Below are 22,512 nucleotides of genomic sequence, written 5' to 3' on the forward strand. Positions count from 1 at the left end.
ATAAATATGTAGAAGAATTACTTCTAGAATACTGGTATATTCTATAAAATTAAATTAAAATACTATCAAATTTGAATGTTACCAAATATACTGGCTACCCACAAATTTGGAAAAACAACAATTTTTTTTCCAAGATGACTTGTGACACTTGTAAAAAATCCTCTCTGTTACAAAATCAAGTCAAACTTATATCACAATCTACATAAAACACCTACCCAATGAAGAAAATTCTAGTGTGAAAACCAGTGCTCATCATAAGCAAACTCAATTGAAAGTTTAAGGAACTAGCTGAACTAGTTATCTGTGTAATTTTCAAGGTATTTTTATTTAACACCATACTTAAAATGCCATGATCCACATTTTACACAGTAGTAAGACTTCTGTCTCCATCTACTGGTTGAAGAGCATTAGGTTCCATCATCCATAGGGGCTAGGACTACACAGAAGGTCACACTGCTGAGCCTTAATGTTTGGTACTGAACAGCATGATGTATTTCACAGTACTTTCTCTTTAATAAATTAAAGAAGCAAAGCAGTTCAAGGTTTTCAAAGCATTGGTATCTACCCCTCTAAACTCGTTTTTGTTCCAACAGCTGTACAACTGAATTTACTCAGCATCAAGCAGAGTGTTATTAAAAATAAATCACAGTTTACCAATATTTGTCTTTAATATGTTCAAAATCACAAGTAGCTAACGCACAAGACTGCTTAAGCAAGTGATTCCCAAGAAAACCAAGATTTTGTGTCAGGTATTTTAATAAGACTTGCTTATTGAATTTAAAGTAGTTAAACCATTTCGAACATGAACTGCAACCTGGACAAAAAGAAATTTTTTCTTGCTGTCTCGCTACAGTTGCTTCTGGTATGCTTTTCAGCAACTGACACTACAAAATGAACCATGCTTTCACTACACTGTGCAATTTGCAGACAAGTACACTTGTCTGAGTACTTAGTTACTTTGGCATCAAACCCATAGGCACTCTGAATATATTATTTTAAACTTAACTGCACAGACTGTCACATGATGTCATATGATTCCTTTATTTTTATCTTACAGACCTCCGGGTGCTCCTCAATTCTTCACTAGTCTGATTACACATGGTTTTCCAACCATCTTTTAGTGTCATTTTGGATTTGACTGTTTTATTTTTTTTTAATCAACAGGCATTAAAAATATTTTCTTGTTTATTGATACAATTCACTGCATTTTAATTGGTTCCTTTAGTTTAGACTATTTAGTCTCATCCACATAATTCATATTACTCTACACAATTACTCCTATGAAGTCAACACATACAAAATTTCCAATACTGATGTTATATATACAGTAATTTAAACATATAAATACACTGTCACTGCAAAAATGTTTTAGATGGATATTTTCATCTTAATAACATACACATATATATTTTTAGAAGTTTTTGTAAGAATATTAATTCTATAAATTAAATAGAATATTTAATTCTATAAATTAAATAGAATATTAATTCTATAAATTTCTAAGTTGACACTTAGAAAGCCCTTTTTATTTGGGTTTATTGTCCTGCTAATAATGCACTGAAGAAGTCTTAGCATTTTACAAGTTTAAGCATGTATTTTACAGCAAACCTCTTCTAATTGTATTATTTATCCAATGCTAACATTTTCAAAAAGGCAACCATTGAGAAGTATGATAATATATTTCAGTTATTGATATTGTGGTCTAGGTAAAGTTTTGCTTAGGTATCTTCTCTTTCTCCATTCTACATTGAAGATACTTGGACGGAAACTGAACAATGGGGTTTTGTTTTATGTGTAGTTTTTACCAAACTCTCTCTTCTTCAATATATCCTTCATAAAAGAACTGTGGTGTCATAAATTTCTAATTTTACAAGAAGCACTAACAAAAGTTAATACATTAACACATAAGGGTATATTTTCCTGTTAGCATAATTAAAGATCTAAGGGAAAATAAAATCTAAGCAAGATTGTCTGAAGGGTATAATTGCCCACATAAGTACACACTAAAATTTTTTTAAATGGACTATGGGGTTTATTGGAAATATTTTCCTACAACTATGCTCAAGTTTGGCTTCAGGAAAATAAGCTATTTTGAGCAAATCTAATTTCCAGTTTAAGATTTTAAGAAGTGGTACACCATAGACTATGCAGAACTTCACTGATGTACAATTGTGATTCTACAGACTTGTAAGAAAAATATGTCCCAAATGTGGACTTCTAAGAAACTGAGAGCCGAGCTTGCCAAGATTAGGTGGCATTGCATTTCTCAAACAATAAAAAGCCTCTACATGCACACAATACAGCACGAGACCATGCTAAGAATGAAACAAAACCAACCTTGCTGTAAGGCCCCGATGAGAGCTGCCTCAAAAAAAAAAAAAAAAAACAAAACGAGGTTTCAAATAAGTGACAACTAGAATAAGCTTTCATTAGGCTTTTATTTTTTAAATAACAGAATCAAATATAACTGAAGATAGTTAACAAACATTTGCTTAAGTGCTGTATTTTATTATGCATAGAATTATCTATGAGTCTAATACTAAGACACCTGGCAATGAACTTTCTAACTCCCTAAGATTGAGGTTGAGCTTTACAAAAAAAAACCTGCTTTAAGTACAAAGAAAAATATAGCTAAGAACCTGACTGAAGCAGTACTTAGAAGAAACCTCAAAAAGGTTAAGGCACTACAAACTGAAGTACAGCAGGGGCTATAGTTTTACCAAGATAGCCTTTTTTAAACTGGGCCAAATTGGTCCACAGGCACTCTACGTGAAAAATGCTTTCAATCTTAGATAACTTATTTCCACAATGATGTAAAGTTACACAAGAAAATACACCTACCACAAATTGTACTGAATCAATTTCATGTGTTTGTTCGAAAACTAAGTGTTGGGTTCTCCTTTGAGGTATATTGGTTAATTTAGCTACACTACTCATTTGTAACCAGCCTTTTTACTGATTACCTGTAGATGTGTGAATTTGGCTGACAGCACAGAAGGAAAAAGAAAATCAGGTTTTACTCACCAAGGAGGAATCCCTGTGACACCACATTCCATCCTATAAAGGAAGTGAAAGTGCTCTTCCCTTCGGTCTGATTTACAAGAAAGAAAGAAAGAGAAGGTTGTAATGTTGCTACACTATGCACTGTTGTGGAAAGGAAAAAGGAGTACTTGATCTGAGAGTATACTACAGAAAAAAAAATGAATGCATCTTCCTTTTTTGGTTGCTAGAAAGCTACACACGTTAGTGGGCAGATGCACAACTTCCTAAATGAACTTCAGGTGACAAAAGGAAGTTTATGGATTTCAGACCTAAATTCCACAAAGAGAAAAAAAAAAAGGCTTGAAGGCTTGGGAGTAAGCCAACAGAGGTTCAAATTTGTTTAATAGCCGGATAATATGAACAAAAAAAAATGTCTATAAGAAGAATTCCACTGAATTTGTTTGTTTTATTATTCCAGATATGCTTTTTTTTTACAGTTTCTTTCTTGGAATAATGTTGTTCTATTTATTTCCTACTGAAAAACATGAATCTGTGAATTCACAGGAGGCCAATGGAAATTTTAAGAAGTACATACAATATAGGTGAAGTTTTATTCATGTTATTGCTGACAGGATCGAAATTCACTTATTTCAGAGAGCAGAGTAAAAGAAAACTACAGAACAGGTATTTATAATCTATCTATATCTCCTTCCACATAAAGAATTCACAGAATATTCTGAGTTGGAAGGAAGACACAAGGATCATTAAGCCCAACTCTTAAGTAAATGGCCTGCACAGGGATTAGACCTATAACTGTAGTGTCATTAGCACCGTGCTCTAGTTGCTGGTGGGATTCAGCTGCGGTGTGAGGCACTGGAGGTGCTGGGGCATGTGACAGGTGGGAGGGTGCTGCTCATGCAAAGCAGGATCTCCTTGGGCTTCCACCATCCAGGGGCTGCCCTCCTCCCTGGACCCACTCCTGCCAGTGGGGGGTGGGGAACACCCTGCAGATGAGGTGTTTGTGGGAGGACTCCTGTAACGGTTTTGTCAATCTATCTTTACATGTAAGAAAATATATAATCTTCTACTGTATTTTCTTGAGAAAACTAGAATTTGGAGAAAAAACTCCACTCTCCCTCCCAAATCCTTTCTTGTTTTGTGGAGATGATGGAAAATGCCTTCAAACATAATTAAATTGGGAGTGTTATCAGAGTTTCACTAATGTACAATTTTAGCTTTCCTGTCATGCTGCTTTACAAATAATACAGAGGAGCTTTTCCACATTTCCACATTGCCCTTTTATTGGCATGCAAAATATTTTCAAGAAAAATATTAAGTTAGCGCTATGAAAGAGCTTCAAAACAGGCAGCGATACTAATCTACCCAGAATCTCTGGGTCTGAGGTATTGATAGAAGAATTGTCTGAATTGTAAAATGAAACTGTACCTTTCAACCTTGGGTAGAGTTAGTTTTAGGAACCTGTCACCAAGGTCTCTAATTCAAACAGAATTGCACCTGGTCCACTTCTCTGTCTACCTTGGCACATACTTTCGCTGGAACAATGAATCTTTTATGCTTTTAATAAGTGAGAATAGTCTACAAGATTCAGAGAATAATTTAGGAAAGTTCTTTTCTTGTCTCAAAAGAAAATACAGTGGAGTTGATTTTTTCTAATTTCAAAAGATGTAATCTAATTTTGTAAAGTGCTTGTTAATTTTTTTTTAAAGCACCCTGCCACTTATAGAGCACAGACTAATGAAGTTGCACCTGCCAAAACTACAAAAACCATGCAATGATTCAGCCCTTGGCAGTTTGATCTCAGTAATTAAACAAAGCATTTAGTTCACTCAATGATAGAATCTTGGATTCTTCTGACTGAAGTTCTTGAAGTTTTTAAAGAGATTGCTTTGTCAGCAACAATATAGCTCTGACAAAAACACAGAACTAAATTTGCTCAAAAGGAAAGATCAAGTGATGAGGAAGGATGACAGAAGTCAAACTGAAGTGCTTACACTGTACAGGCAGAAAAAGTAAACTATTTTCTTTAAGATACATTACTCTTTGTTTCCTTTCAGAAGTCTGTGAAATGAAATATTCCAACATGTGGAAGAGGCTATAAACCACTTCGCCTATATTTAAGTTTTTGTATAATATACCATAGACAGGAATTAGCACATTTATATAGAATGTGCTTTTATTGTTTAAAAAAAGGGTAATATAATCTTTCTCTATGCTGAAAAGAGAAGATAGAATTATGAGGAAATAAATAAACTGAAGAGTAAACTATAAGGGAAACAGAACACTCACTGCTCAATTACTCCACTGAGATGTTGAGAGAAAAGTCATGATGAAGGGAGGAGCACTTTTATTTACTACACAGAATGGAATATGATGTGGCAGGTTCAAGTAAGAATTAGTCAACATTTATTTGATATTTGCAAGGAAGAACAAGACAGAAGATAAACAGCCACCTGCTTTGTAAGTACCTTTTATAATTACAAATGTGCTTTAGCTATTCAACTCTCTTTTGTTACAAATACATAAAAATATTTCCTGAGCTGGAAGAAAATCACAAATATTTTTTGCCATAAAAAATAAAATCAGCATAACTATAAAAACCAAGAAAACCCTCAAAAATTCAAAGTGCAGGCTCTGAATACTTGGAAATAAGAATTATTACATCTGAAGAAGTTCCATTACATACTATACACGAGTCCTAAAACTCAGTAAAAAGCCACGAAATTTAGAACATGAATGAATTAAACAAAGGCTCTACTGAACAAGCAGAGCAAACTAAATTCCAAACACATTGGAAGAAATTGTGAAGAAATTACTTCAGGAATTGTTACAAAAACAAAGACTTCTTCACTCAAGATAATCTGTTTCACAGCATCTTACTCGATAAAACTTTAACACAGTAAATTTCAATAGATTAAACCACCTTCTATTGTCCCTGACACACAAAATACTGTCAAACAAGCAGACTAAATATTAGCATTGCAGGTGCATGGATGCATATATACACATATCACATACATGCGAGTGCATACAGTGCTTCAAATGACACTTTTGTCAGCATATTGAACAACAACCTAAACCAGTAACTGGTCTTTGAAATCTTTTAACTGTAATTTCAGAAGAGCGGCAAATTTCTTTTCCAAAAGCAAAGCTGAGTTTATAAATGAGGAAGAACATTTTTAAAACAGAAAAAAGTAATATTCAAATGATACACTGAACTCCATTACATTTACCTGAATTAGTAATAGCATCTATACAGATATCTACAAATAGGCACAGAATTTGCCTTGTCATCAGGTTAAAACCAAATAACTGTCATTTTTACACAGCTAAGAAAACTCTCTTGACCTACTCAGTCTGAGGTCAGTTCAAATTTAACAGCACAATAAAACATTAGAGACTGCCATCTAGTGCCTATGTTTAACATCACCAAATACAAACATCTCAACTTTAGACTATATTTTACAATATTATTCTTTTGCATTTGCTGTAATCAGAACATACATTTCTAAACTATGCATCTAAAAGACCTTCACATATAAAAAACAATATTGATAATGCAAATACAAGCAACTTGATTAAAAAAAAAATTAGTAATCATAAATCCACTTCAAGTTTTGGAAAATTCAAAATAAAGATCCTGAAGTCTTTATTTAATAAAGCAAAAAATTACATCAATTTTGGACTACACTTAAGGCTTACACAACCAACTTTACCATGAAGTAGCAGGTTTTATGAAGGAGATTAATTTTATGCAATTTTTTATGCCTACGCCAGAAAAACCAAAAACTTTATGTATTAGCAACTTCTTAGTATTGATACAAACAGGAAATCAAGGCTTTAAGATCTAAAATTTCTTAATATTCTGCTTGGTTTTCCTCTCCATGCTTCACTCCCTAGGATTCTTCAGAGGAAAGAAAAGAACACTTTTTATCCAGGGATCTTTTTAGCAAAGTTTTCCATGAAAATAAGGAAAGCTTTAACTGTTGAAAAACAACTTCTGTTTTGATATCAAAGAGCCTATCAAAAGACATGATCCAAGTCTAAGAAATTTTTAAAAAATGTTTACATAGATGTTAGATAAATGAACAAAACTATAAGGTAAGGTTACATCTCTCTACTTTGCTAACCTGAATATGCCTAAGTGGTGCTGTTATCAAACGGTTGTGTCTGAAGGAAGCAACAGTGACAGTGACTGTTGGTAAAGCTTAAAGGTGACACATACACCTTTACTTTGGCTAGTTTAGACTGAGACTTCTATTTTTCAGTGGAAGAAGTCATTAGTAGTTCAAACAGTACTGAAAGGCCATAAAATGAAGCATACACATAAATGGTGAAATATCATTTAAGGGTATCAACACCTTTCTCTTGAATCAACTTACCGTAAGCCATAGCAAGGCAAAGTGATGAACCGGAACATTGCCAGAAAAACTCTCAAAGGAAGCAGGGTGAACACATACAGAAAAGCATCCAGGCACAAAAAGATTCCAAAAAACATCAACTAAATTACAAAAATAAACAGAAGTATGTTAGTAGTTTATAAAATTCAGAAAAAGTTTATAAAGAATTATGTTATGAAATATACATTTACATAAGACTAATTAACCAAATAAGCACATTATCACTTGTTCAATCAGCTGAACTGCAAAAAAAATTAACATGCTATGCATTTGAAGACTATTCAGCAAAAATTTTGCACCACAAGGTAGAAGTAATGAAGGCTTTTGTAGACTTTCACAGCTCACTGAACTTAGTCTTTATTTAATATATAAACTGCAGTTGAATATAACTGCAGCTCACTTTCCAATCATGACTTTCCTGTAAGGTTAACAAAGTTCATGTTTTAACCTTAGGGGAAAAACCCACAGAGCTGTGTGTAAATCTGCACTGCCATTTTCTTCCTACCTCCTTTTTCAACATTATTTCCTCACCCCAAAAAGTTTTCTATTACCTTGTAAATTTTCTACTGCACAGCTAATTACAGCTGTGGTAGATCTCCTTCAAAGAATAACTATCTTTTTCATACAAAGAATATAACATATGAAGAGGTAAACTTCCAGTTGCCTTCAGTTTCAATGTCTTATCCTTAATTTACACAAACATTAAAGCCATTTATTGTGGCTACAAGCCAAGCAACTCTATGATAATAAACTAGACATAAACTCCACAATTCCAAAGTTCCCATATACCAGACTCTCCCCACATGACACTCCTTCTTTGTCTGCTCTTTAAATGTGTTCTGTCTAAACGGAAGTCTAGAAATATTGTTTTATGCTTCTGTCAGACCATGAGCTAGTATTTTTTCCTTCAAGGATAATCCCACAGAAGCCAGCTTAACTGGCTACACAATTAAGATTAGCAACATCTAAGCAGACCTAGATATCCATGTCAGATATGCATTTACATGTGAAAGTTGTAGGTACTGCTGATGGGAAAGGAAGACAGTGGGGTGAGGGTGTAAACCAAAGTACAAGTAGATTACTTTTAGCTCTCACAGTCTCTTTGCCTTTCAAAGTACCTTCTCTGTTAGCTTGTGCAATGGCCAGTCCCATGTCCAGTGGGCACTTTTACACCTCATACATCCTTGTAACTCCAAAAGCAATCCTACAGACTGCACCCCTCTACAAGCCACAAAAGTCAACTGACTTAGGCACAACTGTACTGCCATCATTCCTGAACTTTTATTTTCCTTCATAATATTATTTCATTCAATTCTACGGTAGTAGAATACTTCAATACCATTATGATGTTATGGTCTCTTTCCTGATATTTACTTATTCATCTCTAGTACTATTTTCTAAAATGTCATAATTTTCAGTTATTATTCAAAGTTATCAGGAGCAGTTACATGGTTACGTGAACTGTGGATAAATTTATGCATTGCCTTAATACATCATTAAGCTATCTATTTCTTTTAAAATAACTTTTAAACTAGGTGTTGAATATTCAAGTGCTGAAGATGACCAGCACTGAAGACTTAGTATTTTTAAACTCCTTAACCCCAACAAAACAGAAAGATAGCCTGTCATTTTGCTTGTGTTCTTTGAGGACATCTTTATAATCTCAAAAACAACACTACTTTTTCTTTTAGATTTAGACAGACTTCTTCTCCCCCTGAGTGCAATCACGGTTTTTCACATTCTATAAGCTTGCATTAATATTTGCAATTATTGTTGAACGTCCTCATTTTCCCAATCTTTTTACTACATGCACCCAATGAAATATAATCTGTGCTGAACCTTCTACTCCTTTCTGTAAACATTATTTTTGCTGCTCCATTAAGGAACTAACAGAAAAGCCTACAGAGCTTTTCCATCATCGTAACTATAATTTAACACAGGAGCACAAAGTTCAACTTTGAGATCAACTGAAAACTGTTCCCTTAAGATGGCAGGAATAGAGACTACCAGACCACCTTATTCAGCATAAATAACCTACTAAAATGAAAAGCTCCCACTGAAACTACACAACATGTCTGAATGGAAGTAGTGCTCACATGGTAAATTATCTAGCTTCTCTAAATAAACAAAGGGTACTCAGAACAACAACAAAAATACCAGCCTTTGAACATTACGCTCCAGTCTAAAACTATGGATGTTAAATAAGTGCCCATTAAGCAATATCTCCAGAGATTAGGCTTTGATAAATTTACTCCAATTTATTCTCACTCTAACTGATCATAGTTTTCATTCTTATTCTGTAATTATACTATTAGGTAGTAAACCAAACAAGCCATCAACAAAATTCTTCTCTTCCTTTACTAGTGCCTCACATGCTTTATTTCAAGTAAGTGGATTTTTGTATCACACTGGCAAGTAGTTTCTGCAACAGGTGATGACCAGTACACTATTTAGTTGATGTCTAGGTGCTCAATTTGATAAAGTTAGTATGCAGAATGACACGGACTAAGCCAAGGAAAAGAACTAAAAAATCATTTCATGATCTCAGTGTAAAAAGATAACTATCATTTTAAAAATCCCTTTATTATTCAGTTCCATTATATTTCATATTCAAAGCACAGACTGAAGTTTGATTTACCATGCAAAACCCATCAGTTGCACCACTTACAGCATTAATCTTTTTTATAAAAAGACTGCTGGATATTATGTGTTCTTACACACTGAAAATTTTATTGAAAAGCTATGGTGACAATCCTTCAGAATAATTTCTGTGCCTTGGAGACAGCATGTAATAATCCACATAATTAAAAATGGAGATGATGTAGAAATGCTGCATCATTGAACTGAGTCTTTACCATAAGTAGAATATTCTATCATAAACTGGAATGGGTAAATACTGAGGATGTGAAGATACCATCCCTGGAGAAGTTCAAAGCCTTCAATCCTGAACAACCTGTAGTAGGTTACACAGTGTTAGGCAAGGACATGGACTACTCCACGGGTCGATCCCAATCTCATTCATTCTGTGATTTTCTGCAGTAACTGACTGGGAATTTAATTTGGTAAAGCCAGGCCTCATCATGGCTAAAGGATGAATTTAATGATACTGAAGGGAGAACATGAGCACTACTGACCAAGGGAATCCTGCCCACCCTTCCTCCCTCCTCCACTGCTCTTTCTTCTTCAGTTATAAAGCTCCCCTTCTGTCCTTGTGTAGACTCTGGATTCTCAAGAATATTGGCTGAGCAAATCAGCTCACTATTCTAGCATGGAGCAAACAGACCAAGCAAAGTATAACATTCACTGCCAAACTATGAGCAGATTTAACTCCTGGAATGGTCCAGCAAGAACCACAGCTCATGCAAAACAGGCAGTATGCATAAAGCAGAGACTGAAGTGGGAGAAGAGCAAAACAAACTTCTTCCTTCAGTTTAAATTAAAATTATTTAGCCCTATGTAACTTCATCCCTAGAGATTTTGGGAATTTTAGCAGTATTAATTTTAATGTTATCATTACACTGCAGCCTAGCCAAACCTTATTAGCGATGGTGCCTTACTCATCAATCCTGAGCACATTGCTGCTACTGCTGCTCCCAAATCAACATGGTTAAGCCAGAACAAAACATTGGCTCACTGAAGGGCCAGAATAATGTCTAAGCTGACAAAGGAGGTGGGAAGAATCCCTCAGGAAGGGTCATAACACTGGGACAAAGAAGGGAGATGTGGCAAACAGTGGCAAGAAGCAAAATAAAAGACTATGAAAATTAAGTTAAAAACTTTAGAAAAACTCATCTGTCACCAAATTTTTATAAGACTGAAACCTTCCCATCCTCAGAGAACTTTACGCTGGAAAAAATTTCTGAAAAAAAATTTTACAGCAATATGTAATTTTGCATTTAAAAAAAGTTTCCTTTTGCTTGATTATTCCTTTAAGGAACAGTGACATCTTTATATTTGAATTAATATGTCATCATCTGCACTTGTTTGTCTCTGCTAATAACATGAGTTGCCAACAGCAACAAGCAAACAGGCAAAAAAAACCTGACACAAAAATGTTTAAGTTAGTAACATTGAAAAATAATCATTATAGAGGTTTACATCTTGTTTTTGTAGAAAAAATGTTTTAAAAAGAAACAGTTCTTTAAATAATTTAATTCAACAGATTTCATCTCTAAATGGAATCAAAGTCAAAGCATACTTCACCTTTTCCAGTTCTTTTGGTATCCGCATGCATGTGTACACTCTCTCTCGCCGCTCTGTGTATTTTGCTTCATTGTGCTCAAGGAAATAACCTCTTGTTAGCTCAGCACTGATGAACCTCAGCAAGGAAAGATCTATTCAGAAACACACATAGGCAGAAGTCACTTCAGGCACGACCTCCAGAGGGTGAGAAGCTGCTATACTTTTGTTGCTTATTACTTGCTACATGTTTCATTTGCATAGCCTCTAACAGAAGGTTTTGCTGATGGTTAAATAACTTTGCATGGAAGGAGTTACAGGAGATGCAAGTCCAATGCTCTCCAATCCATTTCCCTGCTGCCTCCCAACAAACAAGCTACTTTTCCCAGGCAATCAGATATCCACTTCTACAAAACATTACTCAATGCTGCTACACAAAATGCAACATGCTGAGTGAATCTAATCCTTAATGCATTATCAGACCCCCTAAATTTACTAAACTCTATTTTTGACTTCTTAAGAGCTATTTTTTCACTCGGCAACATTAGCAACTTGTTCTTTATTTTAAAGAATAGCTTTCCACAACAGCAAAACGTTCACAGACGTGCGGTCCCAAGTGATTCAGCGCACAAACAGTACAAACACACTAAACCTTTGGTGATCAGGTCTTTCACAACCAAAAAGCCATCAAGTATGTACAGATCTCCTCTGCTTTAATGGCTGTAGGTAAATAACCTGAAGGCTGACTGGCCTGTGTTTAAGCAGCTCACATGGCTTCTAAAAAAGATTTTGTACAGAAGAGTCTTACAAAATTAATAATATATGAAATTATAATTATGAAATTCAGGCTGACAGCATAAGGAGGTTGAACTTAAGCTTCAACACTCACAGACAAGGTCTGACATTACCACCTCCTTGTAACACTTCACAAGTGACAGAACTCTACAATGAAGTTCAACTTCTCCGGTTATTGGCATTTAAAATTAGCATGAAAATCACTTATCTAGACAAACAGATGAAAAGTTAGAGACACTTACTATGATACAAGCGCATGTTCACAAATGGTAAATTCAAATTTCAGCCAAAGTCTTAGGGACTAGAGGAGGGAAAAGTAACCTTGCATGGTAGAATGCTCTACATTTTTCAGGGTAGGAAGAGGCTGTATATAAATCCTTAGTAAAACAACTCAGGTAACAGCTGATAAGAGCGGAACGCAAGTATTGACACTCTGCATGAATTCACCCAAAACTGTCTGAGGCAATTCCTTCTCAAGATTCATCACATTGAAGATGAAAATTTTCACGGTAGCCAGAAGATGACAAAGAGTTTTAAAGCAAAGAAGGAATCAGCTCAAGCAGAAATATAAAAGAAGGAAAAGAGGGTGTGCTTACAGCCCACATTACCTTGGGTTGGAGGTGTGATTACAACTTGAGGGGAATTACAGGCACCTTGTAGTTTGTGGTGCTGCATTAATATTCTCTACATGTCCGGTATAGTGATTTATCATATTGCTGGTACTGACCACAGCTATAAAACTCACTATCTGTTAATTATGTATTCTTAATAAGTGATTATTTTCTTTAAACTATGAGAACTGACCCATTTTCCTCTGTATGAGCTTGTAACTGGATAGTGATTTTGATGATCTATCTATTACTGATCCAATTCTACTAAGCAGTCCAAAACCACTCAAAGCCTTAAAGGCATTTATTTTAAAAGAAACAAAACAACATGTTGCTTAATGGGTAATAATAAACAAATATTTACATATAAAGTTTCAATCAAAGTTCATTCTGTGAAATCACTGCTCAGACCTCTTGTAAACTTGCTTTCTGGAGTCCCCCTTTGCAACACTATCGTAACTTTTTTGGTTAGCTCACTTCTTCAATGTTTAAAAACTTGAAAGTAAAAACAGGTATGTATAAGCACACCAAATAATTACTCTATTAAATGCCCAGGTGTATTTTCTTCCATCTCAAATACCCAACCTCCTCTAACTTAAAGATACAGCCATCTCAAACAACTGAAGTTTCCTGCACAGTAAATATATACTATGGGCAAGTACCATGGGGTAACTTATGAGTCCCTGCCAACTTCAGACATTCTAAGATTTTAGCTAATGAGCTATTTGTTCCCACTCCTTCTTACCTAATTAAAATATTTTAGAGGCCTAGCACTGAAAACCAAATTATTTTAAGTTTTCAACACCTTAGACTTTCATGCCCTAGCTATTGAGGGATAATCAATCCTCATGACTGAGCTTGATCAATACACAAGCTCCAGAGTTTGACTGCAAAATCACCTCTCCAGTGACAGGGGATGCACTGGAGCACACAGTCACTCAGCCACCTCCCTTCTGAGCGCTTATTGCCACCCAGCACCAGCCTCAGCTCTGTGCCAGCTGTGAAACAGATTAGTGGCTGACCCTGTAGGAAAAACACAGTAACCAAAAGAATAACATGAGACACCAAGGCAGAACAAAGTAATAAATCATATGAAAAGCAGCTTAATTCTGCTATCAAAGCATCAAGCAACATTTTCTTTTAAAAGTAAAATCTACCTCCCACTTCAAATCCCTTCCCTACTTCAAATTCCCCTCTTCTGCAGTCAGAAAGTTTTAGACTGTGGCCCAAGTTTAATCTGTTCAGACAGATTCATACTCTTACTGCTTATAGTATGCTCATTTACATCCACACCTCAGGACAGGAAAGCATAAGCATCTTCAAAGAAAACAAAAGACACAAATTCCTTCAATGTAAGAAGAGAGTGATTTAGCTAAGTTATACTTCAATGCACAGCTGCACAAAGGGTAACCATTAACCAGAAAGGAGAGGAAAAGTTGAAGAAATGTGAAATGTACTGCACTTCAGTAAGTTTCTAGTCTACAATCATAAATTTAATCCTAAATACAGCAGTTCCAGGCATTCACTTTCCTCCTGTCAATCCTAAATACACACTTCTTCCATAAGCATACCAATTAATCAAGAAAATATATCTTTAAAAAGTTTTCTTCTCCTCTAATCAACTTCTCTTTACAGTACTAGTCCTGCTTCATCAAAGTGAAGAAACCCTCACTCTATTATTTAAAGTATTGCTACCCTGAGATGAGTTAGAATTTTAGTTGCTCAATCAAGAAGCCTGTTCTTATGTTTTCTTGCCATGAAACATCAAAGAGCACCGAAGATTTTAAACTATTTTAAAATTCAAATCAATTGCATGAACATAGTTACATATTCTCCACCACTTCCAGTAACAATCCTCTTTTTATAAAGTTATTTGTTCAGTTGTTTTTCAGGCACATCAGTACGTATCTTGATCATTCTTTTTTTTTCACCTCAAAGCAATTCATACTACTACAATTAAGCTTATTCCTTTACAACTATGAAAATTACATCACCATTACATTCTGTAGTGTTCATCAACATCACAGAACTGCAGTCAATGATGCTGCATGTCTGATGATATAACACATCAGAAACAGACACTGCACCCATCAAACTCAAAGGAAAGCATTCAATTATTGACACATTATTAAAGTTAAATCCTAATTCCTACTATTTTCTTTTCTTTTTTTTCTTTTTGATAAGACCTGTGTTATCACATTCAAGCCAAGATGTTCTCAGTCTTGAAAGTTTAACACTTCAAGCACTTTCCAGATTTTCAGTAAGCCAATAATTTAAGATTACAGTATCAATATAGTTATTTATTACCTTAAATTAATTTACAACATTAAATTAATCCTGACACGGCGACTGACGGTTTTTACAAAAACGGCAGGGGTATTTTTAAAAGTTACTTAGTAGATACATGAAATAACCGGTTGAAGTCTGAATGTAAATATAGCTGCATACTGATAGCAAAGGCCATGACATTTCCCCTTATTTTTCTTTAAAAATCCCCAGCTGGCAAATTTAATTTACTTTAAATAACTTTTAATAATCTTCATACTTCGAAGTTCTAACAGCATCGTCAATGCCAGCAGCCGAGGCAAAGACCACGGTAGTCGCAACTGTGAGAGTGTAACAAGAACTGGTAAGACGACCAAACATTTCTAGCACTTCAGCAAGAAACTCGAGCGAACCCGCAGCCTCTCGGCCGCAGCGGGGCAGGTACCGAGCCTGACAGGCGGAGTCCCACGTCGGGGCACAGCACACCTCCAGGGACGGTGCCGCGCTACTCGCACACCTCCTGAGCGGCAGCAGTTGACAAACTGCGGGACAGGGCACGGGGACCCGTCCGCCCGCGCTCCGCACCCCAACAGCCCCGTGCGGGGAGCCGGGGCGCAGCCGGCCACGCGCAGCACCGCTTCACGGACCGGACCCACGGGCAGGGGCCGAGGGACAGCTCCCTGCGGGCCGCCCGCCGCTCCCGGGGCCCGGCCGGTCCCGGCGCACTTTTGCAAGTCGCTCGCCCAAGTTCGCACGGGCGGGCGGCGGCGGCGCTGCCAAGAGCCGCCCGCCCTGGGCAACGCCACTACGGCCACCCCGGTATCCCGTGGGGGCCACCCTGTCCCGGGGCCCCCTCTGCCGCGAGGAGGAGCCCGCTCGCCCCGCCGCCGCCGCCCCTCACCCGAGAGGCTCCGCTTTTTCTTCCTGCCCCGGTCGCTCTCGTAGAAGCCCAACGTCTCCGTTCGCTGCTGCGGCGACGGCTGCCCCGGGCCGGCGGCGGGCGGCCGCGGCTCGCTGCTCCCCCAGAGAGTTTTCGGCTCCCCGCGGCTGCTATCCTGCCGCCCTTCCCCGCCGCTGGCCGGCGCGGCGGCGGCGTCGGCAACGCCGGCCATGTTCGCCGCCCGCTGCGCGCCCGCCGCCCCCGCGCCGCGCGCCTGCCGGTGACTCATCACCGCGCGACAGCCGCGGGCCGGCCGTGCTCCACTGCCCCGCGCGCGGGGGGCGGAGAGGGGCGGGCCGGCGCGCCGCCATCTTGCCGCCGTTAACCCCTCCGGGGCCGGGGCCGGGCCCTCTCCCGGCGCCTCCGGCTGCCCCGCCCCGAGGCTCCCCCGGCTCTGACGGTGCTGTAATGGAAGGCATCCGGTTTGCGTCGGGGGATGGACCCAGCGGGGCCTGCACCGTTTTTCGCAAAACGCTTGTGACGGTCGCGGTTTCACGCTCCCCTCCCCACGGGCCGTGGGACAGCAGCTCAAAGCGGTTGCTGACAAGGTGATTAAACCTTGAACCACGCAAATAAAGACCTTGTTTAAAAATGGAAAGCCAGTGGTGAATTATTAACTGTAAAGCCAACAGAGCTTCGGTGAACTGCAGAGCACGAGTTGGCCTGGGCCGGGCGCCTGAGGTCACAGCCCCGCGCTGCCCCCGCCGGGGCGGCCCTGGCGGAGCCGCGGCTGCCGGGCCTGTCCCGCCCGGCTCGCCCGGAGCTCACCGCGCCCCGCTGGGCTCGGAGAGCCCGCCAAGCTCAGCGAGCCCCACCAGCCCGAAAAAAGGGCCTGAATTAGCGTGGCTCGTGAAGGGCTGGAAATGCCATTCGTTCCTGGCAGGGTGGTACTGGCGGTGATGAAGCTTGCTGGAGATCATACTAATGAAAAATAATTGTTCCTGCCACAGACTGCTTGTAATTTACACACAAAGGTGAGTATAAGAAGCAGGCAGCTCAAGGTAACGGTGAAGCATTTGTTTGCAAGGCAATTCACACGGGCACCAATTCACACGGGCACGAGGACAAAATACCTGGCCTGAATTTCAAGTACGAGATCTCCTTCACATTCAGTTCTCTTGTTCTTATCATGCATTCACAGGCCAGATTCAGTCAGCTTAATATTTAGCCACTCACCCTGGGAAAACAAAGAATGCTTTATTCTTTCTTTGGAAGGCCGTAGTAGTCTTCATCTCTAAGTTAATTGTACAGTTGTCTCTAAGAGCATTTTGGACTTTGGATAGACTGGATGTACCCATTGGGAATGTACCCATTGCCATTAGTAGTTCTAAATGCCCCAAATCTGGCATTTCAAGCCAAATATTGTATTTTCAATCAAAATTTTGTATCCAATCCAATTTTGTATTCAATTCAATTTTTGTGTCCAAATCCAAATCTTGTGTTTTCAGACAGAGGAGTGCTTTTTGCAGACAGTGATACTGTGTAGTAAGAGTATCATAGAGGGAGCTAACAGTGATAGCTCCTATACTACACATTATCAGTCTGGAGTTTCGTCTTTTCTCTTTAGATGTAAAAAGCAGTTGGAAAAATAGGATGGAGAACAAAAGCTTTAAAAAGAACTGAAAAATTCTCTCAGCTGAAGGGCTCATGCAGTCCATGCAAAGTTACATGACGCCCTGAGAGATGTTCTGCTCCTCTCCTTCCAACTGTAAACTTTTACACAACCATAAGATGCATTGCGGGATATTTAAGGACACAAATTGTCACAACCTCATTGTCAGTCTAACCAAAAAGAAGGTGCTTGCAGTATCAAGCATCATCTAACATCTTATTCAGGCCCTTGAGAAGCTATCTCATAAGTTGCTGGCAGCACTTGTGACAGCACATACATTTTTGTCTTCAGGGGCTGACCCAAGACAACCTTGCTTAATTTACAAGATCTTCAGTTTTCTGCTTGAAGTAATTCAGCTGAAGGCACGATAATATTACGACTGCAATATGGTTCAGCTAAGAATTCACTCTACTTTTGACACTTCAAAAGTACATTGAGCACATATCCTTGAGTTTCTACCCATGGAGTCCTTCTGCATTGTTTTTTTCTGTATTTACATACAGTTTATAAATATAATTTGCTGGATTATTACTATGTTCTTTTTCACTTGCAAATACGTGTATTCCAAATATTACATGTGATATTTTGGCACAGTAGCCATTTCTGGAAGGTCAACCCAACTGCAGCAAAATCTAGTGTTTTGGTATTTGAGGCCTTGAACTAGTCAAGACAGAGGAGAAAAGTTGCTTGGTGAGAAATGTTAGCAATGTTCATATAGGAAGTAGTGGTTAATTATGATATCTGCTGTTGGGAATTATCTGGAACCATCTGCTGTTTGGGCAGGAAAAGACGATATTTTTTGCCTTCCACAGCTTATCTGCTTTGAGACATGCTATGGAGTGACTGCAGCGCTGTTCACAAATCTTTTTCCTTTAACGATTTTCTTAGAACAAGACACAGCCCTGTCAATGTTCCTACAGCTGCAGTTCCACCTTTTTCCCCAAGAGATAATTAGCAGGTGGGGAGGAGAAGGAGGATTGTTTCAAAACAGTGACTGTCTCCCAGGAGAAAAACCCAGTTCCATTCATAGAACGGCAAAAAACACTAGGATGGTGAATACACTGACTGAGAAGCAAGGGCTACTTAAATTTTATTAGGAATGTCAGCTCTTTTGATCTTTGAGGCTTTCTTTGCCCAAGCTACTTAATTTTTTGCCCTAAATTTTCCATACATATAGTAGACTAATGCTTAAACTACAGAAAAAGTATCTTATGCATAATCATCACAGAGGGATTTTTACTAATATGATATCAGAAAAGTTTTTCTGGCACTCTAAAGTATTAAAACTTTTATAGCATAGCCAGCTCAGTGTGCTTTAGTCCCTGAGTACTCGTTACTCTCTCTGAGTGAAGAGAGTTTTTTACTCTGAAGAACATTTTACATAGTTTAAAACTCCTTCTTTTTTGTAGTGGATTTTTTCCCCCACAAGCCAGAACAGAAGGTCACTAAGAAGAAGACTCGGAAAATGCATAATAATTTTTTTTTTTTGTTAGTGCTTTTTGCTGGCAGAACTTTGTTGTCTTTTCAGACCTTGTCATCTATGTCATTCACCCCCACCAACTCAGATCGCCCTCCTAAGAGAGATGATATATCAGTGATGTGTGTTAAAAAGAAGTAAACTGAGATCTTCTGTTTAGGTAGTAATACAAACATGGAAAAAAGATCTAGCACCAAAGTTATATTTCATATGAGAAGTAAATTGCAGGCATAGGTTAGGAAATGTGAAAGAAGTCTAGAGAAACTCAGTGTACTGCCCCAAGCAGAGTTAAGTGAAAAAGAATACATTAAGTAACAACAAAGAAGAGGCAGGTGTTAAAGTGATGATAATAACAATGCAATATGAAACAGTTACAAGTAACTGCAATACTCTTAACTATGTGAAAACATCTTGTTTCTTTCTATTGTAAGCTTTTTGCTAGTGAGGCTGAAACTTCTTTGGACTTTGCAATATCATTCAAAACAGACTAGATGGTAAAAATTGATGGTTTAATTATTTAGTTTTTTGAGTCTTTTGCAAGAATTATCTTGAATTGTGATCTTGAATGTGATTATGAATAATTTTTCATTTTTAAAAGTGCTCTTGGTGTGTACACTTTCTATGAGGAGGTAAGTTAACAAAATGAATGGTGAATTCTAAGCTCAATAATGCTGATTTATTTCCACAATAAAATATTTTTAGCCCCTTTTGTAATATAAACAATTTATTTTGTGTTGACTTTGTGACTTTTAGTTCATCGATCCATTTATTATGTGAGTGCATATTCATTCTTCTACTAAAGGCAGTGCATCTCTTAGCAACAACTGATATTAACAAACTTAGTTCTAAATCTTTCAGAGTTGCAGCTGTCATATTTGCAAGGTTCAAAAGTATTGGTTGGAAATATAATCTAATTCTGTCTCAGTCAGTTGTGTTTGGTAGCTGAAGTTAAAAATATCCGTTTACGCCCACAGGGGAAAAATCCCGTAAAGACTTTTTCCTCCATTTTATGTTCAACGTCTAAGCAGCACATTAATTTTGCATGGGATAATCCTCACATATGAAAAATAATCAGTATAAGCAATTTTCATATGCTGTATCACTTTAAAAAAAACTCAATAGAAAATTACAATGCTAAGTTTTATCATATTTTTTGCTATGTTGTAGACTGAAGATTAGGTTGACTCCTAGGTAAGCTAAAGGCATTACTCAACATCAGCATGTCATTGAATAATGAAAGTACAAATCATGTTATGCAATACTACAGTACCTGAAAGTCAAGTTTGACTTCTCACTGGTACATTTCCATTGTTTGTTTGCTCTGGATACCTCATTATATAGCACAGGAGCTACTGCACAGTTAAAAATCAATGGTGTTTTCCAGTGTCATCGTGGTTGTCCACACCTGCCATCTTGAAATTTTTTGAGAAATAGTTCATTTGAGATGCTTTTATATGGTGTTTTATCCTGGGACCAAGCAGGACTGAAGGGAAGAGTTGCAAAAAGTTAGTTCAGTATTACAGTTTTTTAAATGCATGCTCACATTGTCTTAAAAATAAAATGGATAAAATTACTTGATTTTTAAGACTTCTAAGAGTTTCCCAGTGTAATATTTTTCTATTTATTTTTCTGTCAAATTTAATGATTTTTTTTTTCAATCAAGGCAGTACTTTTTCTGTGACCATCAGTGGCAATGCTTTCCTGCCCATGACCTGATCTTCGTTTCTCAGTGCCAAGATTTCTTCATGTTTTATATCTTGTTTAAAATGCCACAACTAATACTTAAACTGCTGCCTCTGTTGGAGTGCAAACATCTGAACCACTGACAGCTTTTATGTAAAAAAAGCAACAAAGTGTCTTTTCAGCATCAGCATCACTGAACTCTGTGATGAGGCATTTCTCCACGAAGTTCAAAGTAAAGTTTGAAAGTAGAGTGGTATGATGATTCCTAAGTTTCATCAATTCCGAGTTACTTTTATCACAACCTTCACCCTGAGATGCTGGAAAAAAAGTTTTGTAACCTCTTCTTTTCTCTTTTTCTCTTTTTCTCTTTTCACATTATGTGCCTGTAGCTGCATAACATTCAAAGATGGCTCTATACATGACAAGATATAAAATATAAGTGCAGCTGCCTTTGACTCCATCCCCAGCTGCTTCCTCAGGAAAGCTAAGCCAGACACGAAGTGTGAGAGGACTAGGTGGGAGGAAATCGGTGGAGAAAATGCAGATGGAAAAATGGTTATAAAGAGCCCCAAAAGTCAAGAATTGTGGAGAGCACCTGGCAAATAGGGTCTCAGCACCTAAACATGAGTTTCCTGTACCTAAGAATGAAACTTCTACTATCCTACAGAAATTTGCTGGTGATTTGTTTAGATGTCAGAAAAAATGTTACCTCTAAAAATGAGTTTCCTAATGTATAAGTTTCAGTCTACCATTTCTTCATATTTTTCAGGTCCAAGGAGCAGAGATGAAATCCCAAATTCAGAGTGTTCAGGATTTTATGACTGAATTTACAATAAGAGTTTTCAGTCATGCCAAACCCGGGTGGAGATGGAAAGCTCTGTTATAAGAATCATTAGCAATCAGGTTTGCTATAAATGGTCCTATTGATTTTAACAAGTTCAAGATCTCAATTCAGCAAGAGCATTTCTATTATGATAGTGTAAGAAGATATATAGGTATAGAAACACAGATATGTATAAATATACACATGTACAAGCTTTGTGCCTAAAATTGTGAGATCTCTAGGTTGTGAGATCTCTAGATCTTAAGTCTCTCGCTTCTGGGAAACATCTCTACTCAGAAGAGAATTCAAATATATTAGATTTGAACAAAAAGGTGTTTTCCGACTTCAGGCAGTAAAAATCACAGAATCACAGAATAGGTAAGACTGGGAGGGACCACAGTGGGTGGTTTGGTCCAGCCTCCCTTCTCAAGGAGGGCCATGCCAGAAATGTGGCACAGGGCTGCATCCAGACACTTCTTGAATATTTCCAGTGTGGCAGACTCCAGAAGCTCTTTGGGCAACCTATTCCAGTGCAAGGTCACCTGCACAGTGCAGAAATTCTTCCTCGTGTTCAGCTGTAACTATGTGGGCATCAGTTTCTGCCCACTGCTGCTTGGCCAGCACTGAGCAGAGCCTGGCTCCGTCCTCCTGGCACCCTCCCTTCAGATGCTGACAGACACGGATGAGGTCCCCTCCCAGTTTTCTCTGCTCAAGACTGAACAGGCCCAGC

At 37.9% G+C, this 22,512-nt stretch overlaps 1 protein-coding gene across 2 annotated transcripts in view; it reads right to left on the reverse strand.

Annotated features, from left to right (window-relative positions):
* TAPT1 (transmembrane anterior posterior transformation 1) overlaps positions 1 to 16,403 on the reverse strand; it is a 49,289-nt gene extending 32,886 nt beyond the window's left edge. Inside the window, exons 1-4 of one of the 2 annotated variants that reach the window (XM_084204331.1) lie at positions 16,149 to 16,403; positions 11,604 to 11,734; positions 7,383 to 7,501; positions 2,338 to 2,361 (exon numbers count right to left, since the gene is read on the reverse strand). In XM_084204331.1, the coding sequence (XP_084060457.1) occupies positions 2,338 to 2,361; positions 7,383 to 7,501; positions 11,604 to 11,734; positions 16,149 to 16,359 (485 nt within the window). In that variant the 5' untranslated portion in view covers positions 16,360 to 16,403. The remainder of the gene's footprint in view (positions 1 to 2,337; positions 2,362 to 7,382; positions 7,502 to 11,603; positions 11,735 to 16,148) is intronic. The other variant, XM_084204330.1, reaches the window with a different exon arrangement.
* Between the last annotated feature and the right edge of the window lie 6,109 nt (positions 16,404 to 22,512).

This window comes from Fringilla coelebs (genome assembly GCF_963513975.1).
Source record: "Fringilla coelebs genome assembly, chromosome: 4".
NCBI classification, from domain to species: domain Eukaryota; kingdom Metazoa; phylum Chordata; class Aves; order Passeriformes; family Fringillidae; genus Fringilla; species Fringilla coelebs.